This window comes from Acanthochromis polyacanthus, chromosome 17, assembly GCF_021347895.1.
Source record: "Acanthochromis polyacanthus isolate Apoly-LR-REF ecotype Palm Island chromosome 17, KAUST_Apoly_ChrSc, whole genome shotgun sequence".
Classification (NCBI taxonomy): domain Eukaryota; kingdom Metazoa; phylum Chordata; class Actinopteri; family Pomacentridae; genus Acanthochromis; species Acanthochromis polyacanthus.
In genome coordinates this window covers 18,284,420-18,304,064 of record NC_067129.1, presented here as the reverse complement: position 1 = coordinate 18,304,064, position 19,645 = coordinate 18,284,420, and the positions used below count along the sequence as shown (strand labels likewise).

General features: G+C 40.6%; 1 protein-coding gene across 2 annotated transcripts in view; it reads left to right on the top strand.

The window, feature by feature from the left end:
• The window catches only part of nlgn2b (neuroligin 2b), a 90,387-nt gene that overhangs the window by 43,174 nt on the left and 27,568 nt on the right, over window positions 1-19,645 (top strand). For both annotated transcript variants that reach the window (XM_022210151.2, XM_022210150.2), the window contains exons 3-4: window positions 3,603-3,656; window positions 9,613-9,762. In XM_022210151.2, the coding sequence (XP_022065843.1) occupies window positions 3,603-3,656; window positions 9,613-9,762 (204 nt within the window). The remainder of the gene's footprint in view (window positions 1-3,602; window positions 3,657-9,612; window positions 9,763-19,645) is intronic.

The following is a 19,645-nucleotide window of genomic DNA, read 5'->3' as shown; positions in this document are numbered from 1 at the left end:
ATATGTAGTCCATTTATCCACTGTAGTTTGTGCTCGTTAGCTAATGTTAGCATACTACAATGTTAGACATAGAGTACATGGTAAACATTGTAGCTGATGTTAGCATGTAGCTCTACCTTAACACGGCCTTAGTCAAAATATAAATTCAGATATCTTAAAGTACTGCTAGCATGACTGTATGAAAATAATCCTAAACACAGTACTGGTATTGAAAAGTAACTAAATACATTCACTCACGTATCATTGAGTGAGTATAATTTTTAGATACTTGTACTTCACTTGAGTATTTCCAATTAATCCTATTTCATACTTCCTCTAGACTACATCTCAGAGGGAAGTATTGTACTTTCTTCCCACCACATTCATTTGACAGCTTTAGTTGCTTTTAAGGTCAAGATTTGACACAATGGATAAAAAAGCAAGCTTTTGGAATACAACACATTGTTAAATAATTAACCAGTGGTTTCCAACCTTTATGGATTCTGAAGTCTTACAAAAAGCAGTGTGAAGTCAAAGTCACATTTCAGATGTCTGTGAGTTTCTAACATCTCAACCACCTCTCACATGTTTGATTTCAACAAATGATCCAATATCTTACAAAATTCAAAGATTAAAGAAAAAGAACTAAAACCTAAAAAAATTGATTTGATCCATTTGCCCTCAGAGATATCGGTTGTCCCTGCATATAAAATGAACTGTACATAAAATAGTTCAGACCTCCTCCTCCCTGGAGCTCCTCTATTAATAATGTAATGACCGTCATATATAACAATATATCACACGGACCAAACCAGTACTTTAATACTTTAACCACATTTTGCTGCTCATACTGAAGTAGGAATTTTCATGCAGCATTTTTGCATGTAATAGGGTAATGTTGCTGCTGTATTGGTACATTTACCAGTAGAGATAAAGGCTCTGAATACTTCTTCTACCACTGAACAGTACAAAGTGCATTTTCTGCGTTATTCCTTCTTGTCTTCTTTTAGGTCGATTAGCTTTACGTGTGAACTATTAGGGTGCCGTCTAATGCTCCATTGCAAAGTGCGACTGTTTGAGCAGCGCTTATCCTCACATATAGATAGATTAGCTCTTTATTAGATATTAGGAACTAAACTGAAATCAGAGTAGCCTCCATTAAGCGACAAGGTGTGGTTTTAGAGTGGTGCTAAGTAGCGTGGAAGTGCTGACAAGACAGAGGACTAATGTACCTTTCTATCCATTACCGGTTTGTCTACCTGTCTGCTCTGTTGCCCAGGACCAGTGACTATACCATCTCCCGCTATGGCAGTAAGTGCTCTCTGGATCAGGCGCCTGTATGGTGGTGCTCGGATGATGCAGCAAATCCATTCAGCATTGATCCTTTCCCATTTAGATGGAAGATAAACATTTTATATGAGGGAGCCATATTCATACAGACGGATGGGTGGAAATGCAGCATTATAATGGTGGAGTGCAGTAATCCTGTGTGCTTCCTTTGTCAATTGAGGCAAAGCACTGTGAAAAGGGTATATGCCATCACTTCAGTGTGAGGTTTCCAGCAGAAGGCTAGAAACAGACATGTCAGCAGCGCATTGGCAGAGTGATAAACCCCTTGGCAACGCAACATAGAGTGTTTTTTTTAAATGAAAGACTGCAACGCCTCCCCGATGGAGAGCAGGGAATGTGCCGCTGGGTGGGTACGAGGAGGACAGCAACAGATGATAAGGACACTTTTAACGTGCTTTGTGTGACGTGGATTTTGTATGTGTGTGAGGCTGTGGGTGTGTGACTGTGTTTAATGACTTCCGTGAAGACATATAGACAGTGGTGGAGAACAAAACGCAGTGGTAATTGTTTGCTGACGGAGAGCTCCACTGACAGAAACCAAGAAAAAACAAATTAATGGGAGCCTTATCAGTTAAGACTTACAGAGGTTGACACACCAGGGCATTGGTTGGTCACTGTGACAAATGCTTGTTATTGGCTCTGCCCTATGGAGCATTTAACTGGCGTTGCCATTAAAGCTTAATGCGGGGCTCCTCTTTGACCTTGATGAGGGGAATCCTGTCACAAGCATTCGCAGGCGGTGTAAATATCAAAAACAGCTCCCCCATCGCTAAATTGGTAAAATTTCAAGTTTTAGGCTCGCATTTCTGCCTATGTATACATGGTCACTATGGCAATCAGTTTTGACATGTAAGAGCCAGTTGCAGATATCTAGAATTCAGCTCTACCTAGCCAAAAATAAACATTTTTATAACCACATCATCATTTGTACTGAGACAAATGATGTGACTTTTACCTTTCATTTTCTCATACTCAGATATCTACAGTTTCTTTAGCTGGATTAGTTCTATTTATTAGATGCAGTTAGTATGTCAGTTTCAGATATCTACAGTTTGATCCTGACTACAGTAGTTATAATTCTACTTTAAGTTGTCTTTAATTCCCCCCAATTCAGGCTATCCACATTGTCCTTTTTTAGATATTTTTAAATCAGGTTTGAACTAGTCAGAATAATGTTACAGATACCTCGAACTGGAATTTTGCCTGGTCACAATGTAATTAGAAATATCTTGAAGAGTGTTTTTACTAGCAAGAATGATGTGGTTGATATCTGTATTTTATGTCAGAAGCCACGGCAAGTGGGAGGCGGAGGCAGCTTTTGCTTTTGAAATATACTATGACACTGCAAGTCAAACCGCCTACGACGAGCCTTTTTTTCGCCATGTAAGAGCAGCCAGAGGCCGTAGTTCTAGTAAATTTTGACCACAACCCTGGAATGAGCGAATCTTTTGTTCTCTACAAATTTCTCACTGATGAGTTATTTCTGTTTCATTTAATTTTCTAGCAATATTATCCACCACGACATCCGCCATTACTTCCGCTCGCCCTCCTGAAATACTTTGTTGGACCAGTGTCCAATGGGAGGCCTTGCATGAACTGTGTCTGGCACAACAACTTAGACTAGTCTAATGATGTTGGGGATATCTACCGCTATTACTTCGATTAGCCTTTGACTGTCGTTTTGGCTTGAGAATTACGCTATAGATATCTCTTATTAGTCACAGCGTAATTATGATTAGCGAAAATGATGTAAGTGGTTAAATGTAATCTTACTATAGGTCACATGTATTCGAGGCCTTTGCCTTCATGCTTATGTGCCTTTCTCCAGTATAATGTGTTGACTTTTATCAGAGGACTCCAACACTGTCCTGAGCTGGAGCAGGACACACAGTATCTTGGCATTCCGTTGCTTTTTCTGAGCAAAAAAGAGTGATGGCTTGATTCTGCTCATTGATTTTTCTTTACAAAGCAGCAGTGTGTCAGGACTGATTGGGAGAAGGGTTGAGGAGAAGTGGCCTCTGGGGTCATTTACGAGGCAGTCCGTGACTAGATCTTAAGCAGTTGAAACAGATGAGTTTGGGGTTATCTTTGCAGGAAACAGTGTGTAATCCTTGTACACAGCCGCTGAAGTGAAACAGAGCAGAACGTCTTACAGTTTGGCTATTTTTCTCTTTTAATCCTCTCTTGTTTTTCTGTTTTGTTTTTCCGCAAATGCAATCTTTTTGAATTTTGTCTTTTGTCTCTCTCCCCTCCTTCCTTTTTCTCAACCTCAGGTCCTCTCACAAAAAAGCATGATGAGTCTACAATGAACAGACCCAGGGATGAAGGTATTTTAATTGCATGTTTTTTTTTCCTTGTGCTCTATTTTTCAAGCTCCATGGGGAATGTGGTGTTTGCATCTATATTAGTAACCACGTTAGCGTCATCGCTCTAATGTGCACATCACACCATCTATTGTTAACTCCTTTTATTAGCACACACATCTGTCATTCCTTCTTATATGCATGCACTTAGCTAAATAACAGCTACATACAAAACAGTCGTTCTGCGTTTCTCCCCACCCTCTGTCACATGTGCTTCTTTATGCACAGGGAGCTAATTTATTTTCCTTTCTCGGTTGCTATGTGGTTGATCAACCACATGCTGATGTTCTGGCTATCCTGCGAGATGCATCACTGAAAATCAATATTCTGTCACCTGCGCTTTTATTCCGGCACTGAAGTTCTTATGAAACGGTCTGCTAAATTATTGCTCTTCATTATGTTATTGAGCTTCACCCAATCCTTCATTTTTCAAGTAGGAAAAAGTGAACGGTATTTCTGAACATTTCTGCTATTGCTGTACATTTTCAAGTTCGCTGCAGCCGAAGGGAGATGTTCTCGCTACTCTTTACTGATGCAGCCAAAATCTGTGCAGACAGCATGTGCATCTGGTTCTGTACACGTGCCCAGACGTACTGTATATTACATGGCATTGTGCACACATACAGGGAGCTACGTTTCCATTTGTGCATGTGTGTTTACTCAAGTGCATGTGCAAACCTATACATGCATGCATGTGCTCTGTGTTTGTTTTTTTTTAAACGGTATTTTGGGCTCCGTGCTATTTGGGTATTGAATTCTCTCTCCCTTGCATCTCTAATTGCTATGGTTTTAAAAGAGACAGATGTAGCTAATCCAATTGTGTGGTTTCTTAACGGTGAAAACAGAAGGAAGGATTCATGCAGGATTGTAGAGGAGAGGAGCAGAATGATAGAATAGAGATGAAAGAAAAGGAAAAGCTAAGCACAGCGAGAGCACCGGGGAGGGCAACGAGGGGGGAACAGAGGAAAAAATAGTCATAATGAAGACAAGTGCATGATGAAATGACATTTATACAGCTTTCAAAGTGAGAGAGATGTGGAGAAAGAAAGAAAGAGAGGGTGGATGAGTAGGAGACTGGTAGAGCTTGACATTTATGCCGACACCTGATGGATCTTGACAGGACCAGGAGGGCTGGGTTACAGCTGAGTTCCTCACTTAATTGCTCAGGTATGGACTTAGGCACAGGCACTTTAACATTGTTGTAAAACAGTAGTAGTGGCAGCTTATTTTTTGACAATTGTTTGTAAGAAACTGCATTGCTTGGGTGTGGGTGCGAAAAATATTCAAGTGCTGAGTCAGGCTAGAAACTTTTATGCCCAAATCAATCGAGATTACCATAAGAGAATGAATGAGAGAGGAGCAGAGGAATGGAAAAGTAGAAAGTAGGCAGTTTCTGTTGGGAGGTAAGACATTACTTTGAGAATGGGTGGACATTAGGGAGGTGGATGTTGAGGAGGACAGTATCAGGTTAGGTGGCAAAGAGAGGAGAGAATAATGTGCCAGTGTTTTGAAGGCAGGCATGAAAGACAGTGAACTCCTTGTTGGCCATGTAGGCCCTGGATTTTGGATTTAAGTACAACACCCTGTACCCCCGAATCATCTCTGTTTGTGCTGAACCCCTGTCATTCATTGTACCATTCCCCTCATTTCACCATACATCTAATTACTCCACCTTTTTTATAAAACATTTTTGCACAAGAGTGAATCTATGCACATCATATCATATCTTCTGTTTGTTGTTTTCACCAGAGGTTACCTAGCTGGCATTTTTTTTTGCCTTCATTCTCACCAAAACGTTTGCGCCATGCATGTATCCATCTTTTTTAAAATAGTCTTAACTGGACAAATGTTATTTTTAGACATAGCTAATGAAGAAGTCCCAAAACGTTGTCAGAATGAAAGATGAGAAGTTTTTTTTTAAAGCCAGTTTCAACTTTTCTTATCCATCCGTGTCATTAAGGCTTTGTAGGTATGCATGAGCTTTTTATCTTTAATTCAAAAATTATTAGATTTTTTTTTTCCTACACCTTAACTTTATTAAGCTTAGAAAATATTTTAGATTTTTTGTTAACGTTTTAGTGGTTTGGAATTAAGAAAAACCTTGTTTCACTCTGTCTCAATGTGACAATTTAACACGAAGATAAAAAGTTATATTTGAGTTAGTTTTGGAGTCAAATATCAGTTTTTGTTCAGTTTCATTGTTATGCACTTCATACAGTGATTACCAGGATGCACTGTAACACTGAAAATGTATTTTTTGCATTCTCAAAGGTAAAACCATCAGTGCAACTGCAGACTTTGTTTTTATGTATGCTATCTCATGTGATCTGTGGAATACCTTGTTATATGCTAAAATGACCCTTCACTAGCTAAATTTAGACCAGTGAAATTACAATAAGAGAAAAAAAATAAGGGATTTTTGCCTGACAATACCTAAAACACTAAAACTGACGTCAGATTTAATGTACTGGGTGTTTATTACCTGGTCTAGGCAAGTGGAACAGAAGCTATCGTATACAGTGAATAAAGTTACCATCCATCTTACCATCTTCTTACACTTCTCTGGGGGTCAGGATGTGGTGGCAGCAGGCTAAGCAGGTCATTCCAGACGTGCCTCTCCTCAACAACACTTTCCAGTTCCTCCTGGGGGGATCCCAGATGTTCCCAGAGGACATGAGATATGTAATTCCTCTCAGTGAGTGTCTCCCTCCAGTTGGACGTGCACAGAAAGCTCCTAAAGGAAGGCGCCCAGGAGGCATTATAATCAGATGCCCAAACCACCTCAGATGGCTCGTTTCAATGGATAGAAGCAGTGTCTCTACTCCGAACTCACTCTCTGTACTCCTCACCCTTTCCCTACAACTGAGCCAAAATACTGTGTGAAGAAAACTCATTTTTGCTGCTTGTATCTCCAATCTCCGTATTTTGGTCACTAACCAGAGTTCATGGCCGTAGTTAAACGAGATCAATTTATATTGTCACGTATCAGCTTTCTCTTCACTATTACAGTTGTATACAAGGCACGTATTGTCGCTGATGCTGCATTAGTCTGTCTGTCCATCTCATGCTCGATTTTTCTGTCAATCATGAATGAGATCCAGAGATTCTTAAATCTTTTGCTTGAGGAGTAACTCCTCCCAACTCAGAGGAAACAATCCACAAGTTCTCTGGCAGAGAACTGTGGCATCAGACTTAGAGGTGGTAACTTTCATTCTGGATGGTTTGAGATCAGTTGAGAAACGCCCTAGTGTGTGCTGAAGGTCACCGTCTGATGAAACCAACAGAAGCATGTTATTTGCAAAACATAAAGGTGCGAACCTGACATTCCCAATTCGGACACTTTCCTCATTTCGAATGCGTCTTGAGATCTTGTCTATGGATATCACAAGAGTTGAGATTAGGGAAGCTTGTTTGACTTTGTGCTGAGGATGTGAACGCAGCTCTTACTTTGGTTGTAGAAGGATCAGATGGCTTGTAGCAATGGCTTCAGTTCCCCATACTACAACAGTGCCCTCTACAGGGTTCCTGGGGGACACAGTCGTAGGCCTTTTTCAAGTCCACAAAACACATGTGGACTGGCTTCACCATCCTCTTAAGGGTTAAGGGCTGGTCCACTCATGGTGGGGATGGAATCCACACTGCTCATCTTGCATTCAGAGTTTGACAAGCAGCTCCCAGCACCATCACGGATGGCAAAGTTACCTTTTGTGATCCCCACCACATCTTAGAAACTCAGTATTATTTATATGACAATTTACATACAACAGAGCTGATCTGACACATACACACAAAAAGAAAAACAAAGCTGAACTCCTACACATATGAAGCTGCCTTGATTTTACTCATCAAAGTCTGTTTGCAGGTAACAGGGAGTACTGCCGCAAGTGTCAAAAAGTTCTTCAAAGCCTTTTGAAATTTGCAATTGGTGTCACATTAGTCAGCATCCGTTGTGGTTGAAGACCCCAAGTTTGAAAGAAATGAAGAAAATCTTAGAGTGTGGAGTTAGAAACAAGTGGGCTTGCCAGACCTCTGTAGCCTGATCCTCCTGTAATCTTGAGCTAGCAGCTCAAGACTGCATTAGCTGTTACTAGCATGGCAGAGTCAAATCTCTGGCTGTAACTGAAAGTATTCAATGATGACAACTGTATCTTCTGACAGAATGTAAGTCGGTAAACACAGCATTAAGAGAAACATAGCAACATAAAGAAAAGGCTGATCAGCCCTTTTAATGTAGACGCATGTCATTGAATAGGTTCCCTCTCTCTAAGGATTTAATTTATGGTATGAGTGTTGCTGTGAGAGCGGTTGATGGCAGCCTGCTGATACGTCATTCCCCTATACTGTCCTGGTAATGCCAAGATAACTGAACTTATTTACATATCCTCTGGGAAATCAGCCGAGGTTCAGAATACACCAGAGAAGAGAGGGAAAAAGAGTGACACGTCAGAGTGTGCGACTGAAATCTTTTATTTTAAGCCATCCTGCTTGTGTCATACGCATGATCCATTAAAGATGTCTGCATGTGTGAAGCCATATGTGCCATTTTGCCACATTCGTTTGTGTGTGTGTGTCTGTGTCTGTGTCTGTGTCTGTGTGTGTGTGTGTGTGTGTGTGTGTGTGTGTGTGTGTGTGTGTGTGTGTGTGTGTGTGTGTGTGTGTGTGTGTGTGTGTGTGTGTGTGTGTGTACGTACGTGCGTGCGTGCGACTGTGAGTGACGCACCCAAGTGCATGTGTAACCTGAGATTCAGGTGGTGATGCAGGCGGGTGTGCAAATACGTGAGTAGAATTTGTTACCACGGCAACAGACATTCAGTGAGTCGGTGCAATGGAATGGCTGGTGCAGTTCTATTAGCGAGAAGCAGTTTCCATAGCGACTCAACATCGCAGCTGCCTATGCAAGAGTTTGTGTGTGCGTGTGTGCATGTGTGTGTGTGCACGCGCGTGTCTCTGTATGAATGCGGTGTGAATCCTGTGTGAATTTGAGTGTTCATTAGCGTACCTCACTATGTATGACTTGCTTTGTAACGTTTCATATTTTTTTCATCCTTGCCATCATGTTTTTTTGGCGTGAACCTCCCATCCATTTCTCTCTGCCGTCACTTCTTCTCATGCTGCCCTATTTTCATCTCCTTCCTCTCTTCCTCTCCCTGCCTGCCCCCCCCCAATCTCTCTTTCTCTCCTCTTATCTCCCTGTCTCTCCCATCGCTGAGTGCTGAAGCTCATCAGGGTAAACAGATGCTGTGGCTGTTATTTATGTTTCCACTTGGTCTGGCTTTCATACAAATTATCCACAGGCCTTGCACAGTGCAGACGCTCAGTCTAACTGGCCTGCACTGGCAGCTCTCTCAGCCTTATCCACGCTCAGACACTCCGACCATACCACAGACGCCGCGAGAGGGGGGCTGGGTTGTTGGGGAGAGGGGCACACAGGCTGACAGAGTGAACCATGGCAACACACTGATGGGCACAAAGACACCAATAACAGAGAGGGCATCAGAACTGCCTGCACCATTTGCTCCATGCATGGAGGGGAATAACAGTTTGGGAAGGTACCATCACTGCACAGGACAGGGGAAACAGACATCACAGAGTAAAATAGACAGAATAGACTCATTGATACCACATGAAACTACTAGTCTGCTAAAATGTTTCACGCTTTGTACTTTAATCTTCTTTTTTTCTGGTCAATCACTGACACTGGAAGGTAGAAAATTCTTTATATGGAGCTTTCTCCTTTGAACACGGCTGCTGTTATACGTCTATGACAGTTATATCAAGAGCTGACAGTTTAAAATAGGTTACCTACCTGTTGCCTTTGAATACATAAGATGAAATTGGAACTGTGAAAATTAGTTTGTGATTGGGAATTTTACCGAAATCATTAATTAACTTTCACCTTTTGTTAAACTTTCTTGTGCAGACATTCGGGATCGTCGTAAGAAACCGGTGATGCTGTTCATCCACGGAGGCTCCTACATGGAGGGCTCAGGGAACATGTTTGATGGAAGCGTCCTTGCTGCTTACGGAAACGTAATTGTGGTCACCATGAACTATCGGCTCGGTGTGCTTGGTAAGTCACACATTTGCCACATTTGAGGCACCAGGTGGTGAACGCAACTGTTGTAGATGTTCACTGACTTTGTTTTGATATGTGTCATCTCATCTTGACAAGTTCCTGTGGGTCAGAGAGCTGACATCAAAATGTGTGAGATGGAATGAACATGTGAAGCACATTGTATGCAAAATAACACTTGTAAAAGACATTATGCGCCATGTGCTGTCAATCATAAATCACAGTTGAACACGAAATGCACAAAGTAGCTCTTATCCTGTCTTGGTCTCAGCTAGCATCACAAGGTGTATGAATGTCAGTTCACGTCGGTAATCGTAGGCACTGTAAAGGTGCTTCAACATGAAGTGGCCACTTTTCTCCAATACTTTCGGCAGTGTTGACATGCTACAGCAGAAACGACATGTCAGAGAAAGTGCTGGCTGCATGTATAAAAGAAACACAGATATAAATGTTGCCTCAAGGGAGCTGCTATATAACACAACCAAAAAATGGAACTAAAGTAGAAAATATATTGTTTTCCTCGTGTTTTAAATAGTCATTATGCTTGTTTCCTGTGTATTATTTTGTTTTTATCTTCTAATGAGACAGAAGAGAGATTTTTTTTTTGCTACTCATAATAGTCTAATAGTCTTTTTTCTCACCAGAAATAAATGATCTTTTTTGGAGAATACACAAGTCTAACCTGTTTCTCCTAAAGAAATAAGGAGCAAAAGAGTAAATTAATAGCACGAAAAATACAAGAAACACAAGAGTTATGTTGCCATGCTGATTCACTTTTCAGGTTTTTTCAACAACCTGATGGAGCAATAAATATACAAATAAGGGTGAAAATCCAGCCTGAGAGGTGGAGTACACCCTGAAGCAGGTCACCAGTCCAACACTAGATAAACACAGAGAGAGACAGACAACCATTCACACTCACAGCCAATTTAGAATCACCAGCAACCTATTTTGTGCAGGAAGAACATGCAAACTACCGACAGAAAGGAAGGTATGTGCTGACCCAGACCTTGGCGAGCAATAGCAATAACAAAATAGTTGGATGGAATGTTGGGCAGTTTCACTTAAACGCATCAGATGTAAACGACCATTACCGCCTCTCATCTCTCTCCTTTTGGCTTCCGAAGTGGCCTATCCATGGCCAGACTGTTTGGGGTGGAGGCTGTGGTACGCTGTTTCTCTTGCTAGATGGGCCTTGCCGTTGAACACTCATCACCCCGTGTTCCTCACCACCTCCACCTTAGCAGATGCATTCTCAGTGGCCTGCTGTGAAGGCTGATGAACTTCAATTTAATTTAATTCAGTTTTATTTATATAGCCCCAATGTACAACATAAATTATCTCAAGACCCTTCACAGAGGTTAAGGCCTTTGTAATATAACATTGTAAAGTCAGGACCTTGCAATGTTATATTATAAAGAGAAGTCCAACGAATCTGATGACTCCCTTTGAGCAAATACTTGGTGATGTAATGTTGGAGTGCCCATGAAGATCATTGTGAGGTCCCCGTCCAGTGACAATACAGGACAGCCACTTAAAACCTGAACCTCAGCCTGGTGCGTTGGCTTCGCCTTAGTCACCATCTGTGCGCTTCTAAGTTTGAGTTGCTTTGTTTGATGTGTATCAAACTTCGATAATTGTCTTATCAATGTTGATTTTATTAGAATTTAGATAAAGATTCAGCTTTATTGTTATTGCACATGTACAAGTACAAGGCAATGGAATACAGACTGCATCTAACCAGAAATGCATAAGTAGTAACAATACACAGAAGCGTGTGAGACAGGAAGACAGCAGATGGAAAGAAACCGTTCCTGAACCTGATGGTTTTCATCCAGAGGCTCCTATAGCGTCTCTCAGAGGGCAGGAGGGCAAACAGTTTGAGTGCTGGGTGACAGGAGACCTCAATAGCAGGAAGTGAGGCTCCAGCGATGCATTGGGCAGTTTTATCCACCTTCTGCAGCGCCTTCTGACCGGAGACAGAGCAGTTCCCATACTAGACTGTAATACAGTTGGTTAGGATGCTCCAGGATGCCTGAAGAGAGGTAATTTTTCCTCAGAATCCTCAGGAAAAAGAGGCGTTGGGAGGCCTTCTTGACCAGGTTGGAGCAACTAGTCCTCCAGGTGAGGTCCTGTGAGATGTGAACCTGGTCCCATGCCTCATTGTTTATGTGAATGGGTGTGTGTGTGTGTCAGCATTCCTCCTGAAGTCCATCATGAGCTCCTTGGTCTCCTTGGAGTTTAGCAGCAGGCTGTTCACACGATCAGACAGTCCACTTTCTCCTTATAGGCTGACTCATTGTCCTTGTTGATGCCAATCAATTTATTATTGCATATAAATGTATTTATTAGTGAGTTGTCATTGTTGTGCTAAAACTAAATTATTACCAGTGTAACTTGATGATGTGATTATCCACCAACCTACAAGCTACACAGAAAATACAAGGCCCACTGTCAACTGGCATGTTATCAGCAGCTCAAGTAGATGTCACAGTCAGTGGTCAAACTTTGAAAAAAAGACTCCAAAAATGGCCACTGCTCATTTAAATGATTTTAAACCCAACACCACGTCTAACTAAATTTGAAGTAGATCTGATGAACGAGCCCGATCTCACGGGGATTCGTGAAACTGTCACGTAAGTTTTAGTTTCGGTTTCGTGTGCACCAACACGAGTTCGTCATGTTTTTCGTGCCGTTCACCACGAAATGCGCACCAATGTATTTTAAACGGCGGACTTTTCGTGCCACTCAGAACGTATTTCAAAAGAATGTGTATATTATATTTTTAATGTAAAACCGTGGCGAATCCAACGCTATATTTTGCATGACATCGTCCCTAAACATAACCCTAACCATAACCCTAACCATAACCTAACCATAACCTAACCATAAGCCGGTGGTACACTTACCAATTTGCATAGGAATTTCAAGAATGTCCGGCGGCCGGCGGCCGCAAACGCGATCACACAAGCAGTATACGCCGATGGACAGCTTAGATCGTCATGAATCCGCCGGTATAAACCACTTTCAGATGTGATTACCACAGCGAAAAACATTTCGTGGTGAGCGGCACGAAAAACATGACGAAATCGTGTTGGTGCGCACGAAACCGAAACTAAAACTTACGTGACAGTTTCACGAATCCCCGTGAGACCGGTGGAGCAACAGTTGTCGACCTATGCAAAGAATGGACAGACTCATACGTACATGCATACCTTCATTTACTAGTAACATTTGTGACAAATGAGATACTGAAGTTTGTATGTAGATCTTAATCATTAAGCTACCCTGAGAACAGATAAAATTCACACTTCCCCTCCCTTTACATTCATTTAAAACAAAAAGGTTGTGTACACGAGTCAACAAAAAGTAATCCAGCCACAACTAGTAGCACACAGTAGCATTGTAAAATGTACTGAGGTGGCTTTATCTTCATGTCAGCATTATGTCCACACACTTGTTTCTTGTTCTCTTTGCTCGTATCTGTTCCACTTGGTGTGTGTTTCTCGTGTGCCAAAACAGACACAAAGACCAGAGTGGAACAATTTTAAAACGGGGATTTTTTTGTTCTGTGTTACACTTAAGGGGAATCTTTACGAGCTTTAATGAGCTGTACTTGGCTAAACCTGACTGGTACTGCTGAATTTCAGACCTGAACTTGACACAAGACTTAAAGCAGTGTTTTGGTTTTACCTCATCTATTGCTAATGATTAGATTGCAAGTCTAATATAATGCAGTACCTTCACTGTGGCTACTGTCTATTTTCCTCTTCCTGCTGGAGTGAACACAGGGATGAACATGAATACAGAATACTGGCACAGTTTCAGAGAGAAACTTAAGAGAAATTTCATAATAAATTGCATTTGAAAATAACTAAACCGAAACCCATCCTGCAGTTTTGTAGTAGTAAAACCAACCTGAACATAAAGCCCTTTTCAGACATGTGATACATTCGATTTCTTACAGCATTCCTGTTATTCAAACTTAGGTCACCCTTACGTTAATCTACCTAAGATTTCATTCAGACATACACACCGCAGTGAAACGCACATGATAGCTGACATACGCGTGAGATTGGATGATAGTCTGCATGAAGGTTCAATAGTTTACTACTGAACAGAAGACTAAACCTAAAGTTACATCCAGTTTATCAGCATAGAGAACAAGATTGGTCAGGATCTAGCTGCAAATTACACAGTGTACTTTTCTTCACTTCAGACAGATGAGCTGTCACACACAGAGTTAGAGTTTATTAGCTACAGTTAAATCATCCTCACATTGAGTCCTGAGCTCCATCACAGCTGTCAGGATATTTTTATTTTACTATTAAGGTCTAATAGATTTTTATAAAGTCCCAATATTTTTTAGTCATATGAAGCTTTTCTTACATTTTTTTAAATTGCATAGATTTTTGGGTGTCACAGTCTCATAGCAGAATATTTGCAGCAGTAGTCTAATTATTGTGAGCACTGATGCGTTTCCATCGCTATATATAAAATGTGACCTCTGTAATCTTCAATCTTGTAGCCAACCAAAAACGCTTTGCTGGTTGAATCTGCATGCCTGTGCGTCATTGTGACTTTATGCAAAAAAGACTTGAGATACGTGTTGAAAGTACATAAGTAGTGCATACATAAATGTTACCAGGTCCAAACTAGAAAGATTTCTTACTATTTATGAATTCCAACATAAAGCCAAAACATTAACATATTGTCAAATTCACAGAAAAGAGTGCATGTCTGAAAAGGGCTTTAGAAGTCCTGACGAAGAGAATTAGAAATCATACCTGATATTATAGACTATACTATGCTGCAGTTTATCACTGATATGGGACATAGTGTCCCTGAACAATCATATAGCGTCTTCTCATAGTCTTCTTACAATTTCTGCTTCTGACGTCGCTCAAATTTTACCAGCTACTACTTCATCAGTCTGCTGTATGTTATTTGTGCTACTGGAATTCCATAATAAAGCACAAACAGGTGTATTTTTTGTGTTCACTTAGCCTGAAAATTAATTTTTCAGATGAATTAATTGTTGTGTTAAGATGCACTTCTGTAGAGACGACAGCCAGAGCCTGACTCACTAGGCTACAAAGACACCATGAACTACTTAGTGCCTTTGGTGTACGTTCAGCCACTGAAAAGACAATTGAAATGTGTGTCTGTTGCTGTCAGTGTATTTTTGGATTAAGGGGTATTCTATTTGTTCATTCTGTTGAAGCTTTGCGGTGCTTGCATGGCCCGTGAGTGTGGGCTGAGCTTTGTGTGTATGTATGCCTAGCCCTTGTGCTGCTGGATATCAGTGGAGTCAAGTATTTACATTCGCCGTCATCTTTTGGAAGTGTTTGCACACAGACTATCTATGTCAGTCATTGTGGTTGCCAGGTTGGGTAATCAGATCTTGTTTATTGCATCACGCCTGTTTCAACATATCAGAATAATGATAAACAGAGAAATGGGAGTAGTTTAGGATGGAGTCCAAGAGTTGCAGTGAGTATTAACAGAGGGTAACAGGATCCAGACTGTTATTGACAGTGCCATTGGAGAGGCACAGGGACAAGGACAAACTGAGAGTTAGTGAAATGAGGACCTGGACCTGCCGCTTCATCCAGCTCCATTTCAGCTTTTTATGAGGTGTTTTTCACAGCTGTCAGACAAATTGTGACGATTAACAAGCTGAGGGTAAGATTCAGCCCACAATTTGGAATGAGGATTGTTGTATAAAATCAGCCTCTAATCCAGATGCTCTTCAGTGGCCTTTGTTTGCTTCCTTTACGCACACCTTGACCTTGTTTCCGGACTGTAAAGGTGGCCGATTTACGTTGACATTGTAGCTCTGATTCATGTAGGAGAGGGCCGATGTACAGTTTGTTTTTAACCCATCACACACAATCATTAAAATGCATTCACATAAATAGAGGTGGAGATAGATCCTGTTGAGTGATTGTGAGGGATGACGCAGTGTCCTCGATTCCTTCAACATTGTTGAAAATTTTGGTACGTGGGCGAATGTGTGCTCTCGCTCACTCTGACTCTCAGATATGCTTTAAATGGGTTACTGTACTAAGGCGATTATCCTTGTGTGTGTGTGTTTGTATGTTTTGTGTGGCATAGGCATGCTTGTTCGCCCGTGTGCACACCAGCTCCTTCTTGTGTATGTGATAGTGTGAGTGTGCCGCGCGTAAAATGTATATATGAATAATGCACCATCCATCTGAATCTTTAATAGCCCTCTTCTCTGACACTGTGCATTTGAGTCAAAGTGAGAAACGGAGGCATACCATATTTTAATAGTTTTATGTTCTAATCTTTAGTATTATCCTGTACTTACACACATAGAAGCTTACACATGCCAACCGCATTTCATACAATGCCTGCGCCTTTAAGAGAGTGATAGGGAGTCAGGAATGAGGGAAGAAGAGAGAGCAGGGAATAGAGACAGATGAGCGAGGGAGAATCATAGAGAGACAGTGAGGGAAAAGGAAACAGAAGGGGGGAGATGGGAGCAGTCTAAAAATAAACCACCAGAAATGCTTTTTTAAATTTGCAGTGATGCAAAGTATTCGTTCGAATAACTGCTCCTGCAGTGCGACCACATCACCGTTGCCGATGGTTCAACGCTTTATGCTTTCATTCCAGTACGGCACAGACTTGTGTCATTTTCAAACACATTTTACACTTTACGGAATTTTCCTATTGATTTATGATAGACCGTCGTTGTGGAATAAAATGGGTGAATGGGAGGAAAGTGTCTGCTGAACACAGCCCGGTTCAGAGGCTTGGTGACAGTTGTGATTTCAGATCGCTGCTCGGCTCACCTTCTACCTTCCTCCTGCTCCAGGCCCAAAGAGCCTTCTGATTTGTGTTACATAGCCATCTGTTCAGACTAATTAACTAATTAACTAATTAATGAACTCTAGGGAAAGGCCCACCATCGTGGGCTCTGAGAGTAAGAACATTTTTTACCTCAGGAAGAGAGATGAAACGCTTCTTCTGGAAACGTTTCTCTGCACTTTCTTTCCAATTTCAGCGTTTTACTTGCAAGTAAGCAAGTAACCTATTTAGGAGTAAATACCACCATGTTTAATAGCCACTGCTTATACACTGGATTAAAGGAGTTCTGAATTTAACACTTGTTTGGTAGTATTCTGCCGAAATGTACTTTTGATATTTGCAATTTTGTTGTTTTCCACTTTGATCTTTTTTAGCATAATTAGCTGGTTACTTAGAATTTTAATCTCAAATATGTAAAATTTGCAAATGGACTATGTTCAAAACAAGCTAATTTAGCTGTCAGTAACCTGAATATGAACTGCAATGCATACTGCCACCAGAAAATGTACTTTCATGACATATTGATTTCATTTATGACTGTTTGAAAGCAACACAGCATATTATGACCTCATAAAGTTGATGTGGTGAATGTATTAGCATACAACTTCCTATTTTAACAGTAACATTCACATTAATTAAGACCGTAAATACTTAAATGCACAATCCTGAGTGGCTTTTAGAATTCCTCTGGCTAACCTGTTAGCAGGCAGTTGCTTACATGTATATTTATCAGATACAAAGCATTTATTTGGAGTGCTTTATAGTCAATTTACGAATAAGGTGAATATTTAGTGTGCACAAATTCCTCAAAGGTATATGCTAATTGCTCTATTGTTATCCATGTTGTACTAGGGAGGTAAGATATAGAGAAACTTTTCAGGACATTTTCATTGAGAGCCGCTGATGCAGGAAACAGAGCAGTAAAACCAAGCAAAAACATTAAAAGTATAGGCTGTTAAACCAAAACATTGAGCTGGAAGATGCTAAGTGACTAAGTAACTGCAGTATGTGGTGATAATTCGTCACTATAACCAATTTCTTTTACGTTACACATAGTCATTTCATCACTCGTGAAATTGTAATATTGATTGGCACAACTTTAATGTTTGTTGTTACGAGCTTATTGGTGTTGTTTTAATATAAGAGAAAGTCAGTTGTTTATGCTTCACCTAGAAATGTCCTTATTTTTGAAAAAAAAAAGCTGTTTTTGTCAATGAAGATAACATTGAATTAATTAGAAATACAGTCTAGACATTGTTTTCAATGACTGTTCCAGTGGGAAACGGCGGATTTTTAATGGAATATCTCCATAGGGGTACAGAGGAACATTTCCAGCAACCATCACTCCTGTGTTCTAATGCTACATTGTGTTAGCTAATGGTGTTGAAAGGCTCATTGATGATTAGAAAACCCTTGTGCAATTATGTTAGCACATGAATAAAAGTGGGAGTTTTCATGGAAAACATGAAATTGTCTGGGTGACCCCAAACTTTTGAACGCTAGTGTCTATAACTGAACACTAACGGCTGAAGATAAATGTTTAAAAGCACAGAAAGCATTGTTTGAAATTAGTATACATCATAAAATTGTAAAAATATGCAGTGTCTGAAGTTTTTAGGTGTGCCACTGAAATTGCCAAATTGCTTATGAATGTCGCCTCTTTACGTTTGTTATCTTTACATTTGTTGTCTTAAACAGTTTTACCTTATGTTTGCCCTAAACCTTAGTTATTACTTTCAAAAACCGCATTTCAAAATCTCTAACTACCATTGGCGGTAAACTCATTCCTTCTGTGAGAATTGTATTCATTTTAGCTTCTGGTACCAGTTGGTTTGCCTGTCAGATACAGATTCCTCACTTAAAAATTCTGTATCCAAAAGCCATGTGCTCCAGTTTTCTGTGAGACACTAGTAAACCCCATTTTATCCGTTACTTAATACATATCATTTTACAAGCCCATGCACATGAAAACATTTTTAGCATTAGTCAAGTCAAACCATGTCAGTGCATCCATAAATACTGCTTAGCTCAGTGAGCCTTGGGAATCAGTTCGCATTGTGTTGCCTGTTGTTCTCAAAAACATCCTTTTAAATATGACATGAACAGTATTTTTAGCCAGCGCTGTCAATTAATTTCAGCCTGCTGCCTTCTCACAACTCAGCTGTCTCTAAACACAAATAAAACACACCTCCCACTCTTTGCATAGAGCCATAATCTTCTTGCTCTGCAAGCAACCTCTATTTTCCTGTATTTTGCCTGGTGGTGGTGCACTGACTGTCGTGGCAGAATGCAATCTTTTACTGTTATCCTGCATGTGGCTAGAGTCAGGTGCAAACCAAGATGTTGGACTTGAAAATTGCTGTATTACACATAAATGACTTCTTTTACAGATATACTGTAGCTACAATCTGCAGTGTATTCCTTCTGCTACTTTACATTCTACTGTGTGTGAGGTTTCACGTTCTTGACTTACACACACAAACCGTAGCCAAGGACAGTCCACACTGAACACGAATGACTTATAGGTATATTGACCGAAAGCGACACTAATCTGCCTGCCAGAATGACAGCCAGATACGCAGCTGGACCAATCAAATATAAGGAAAATAATGTATGCAGCTACCCGTGCTTGCTCCTCAATGTCTTACACACAACATAAAAATAAGATCTCAAAGTCTCAAATCATTAGGTCCCTTGTGTACCTAGAATCATTTCCTTCTCATAAATATGTAGTATTTAACAGTAGTTACTTCTTTGCTTACAAATGAGTCGAGTCAAACAATAGGAGCAGAAGGGGGTGATCCAGATGTTAATATGAGAGGGTTGACCCTAACCCTAACTCCTCTACAAAGCGGCAAATGCCCTGAGCAGTGAGTCCTTGTGTTGATTCCCATCTGGCTGGTCCATTTGCTGCATGTCATTCCTCTACTTTCCTTCCCCACATTCTCCGTCTCTCTCCACTGACTATCAAATAAAGACTTAAAATGCCCAATGGAGCGGGAGGGGAAATGTGAAGTAAATTTGAGTAAAAAAAAAAAAATCC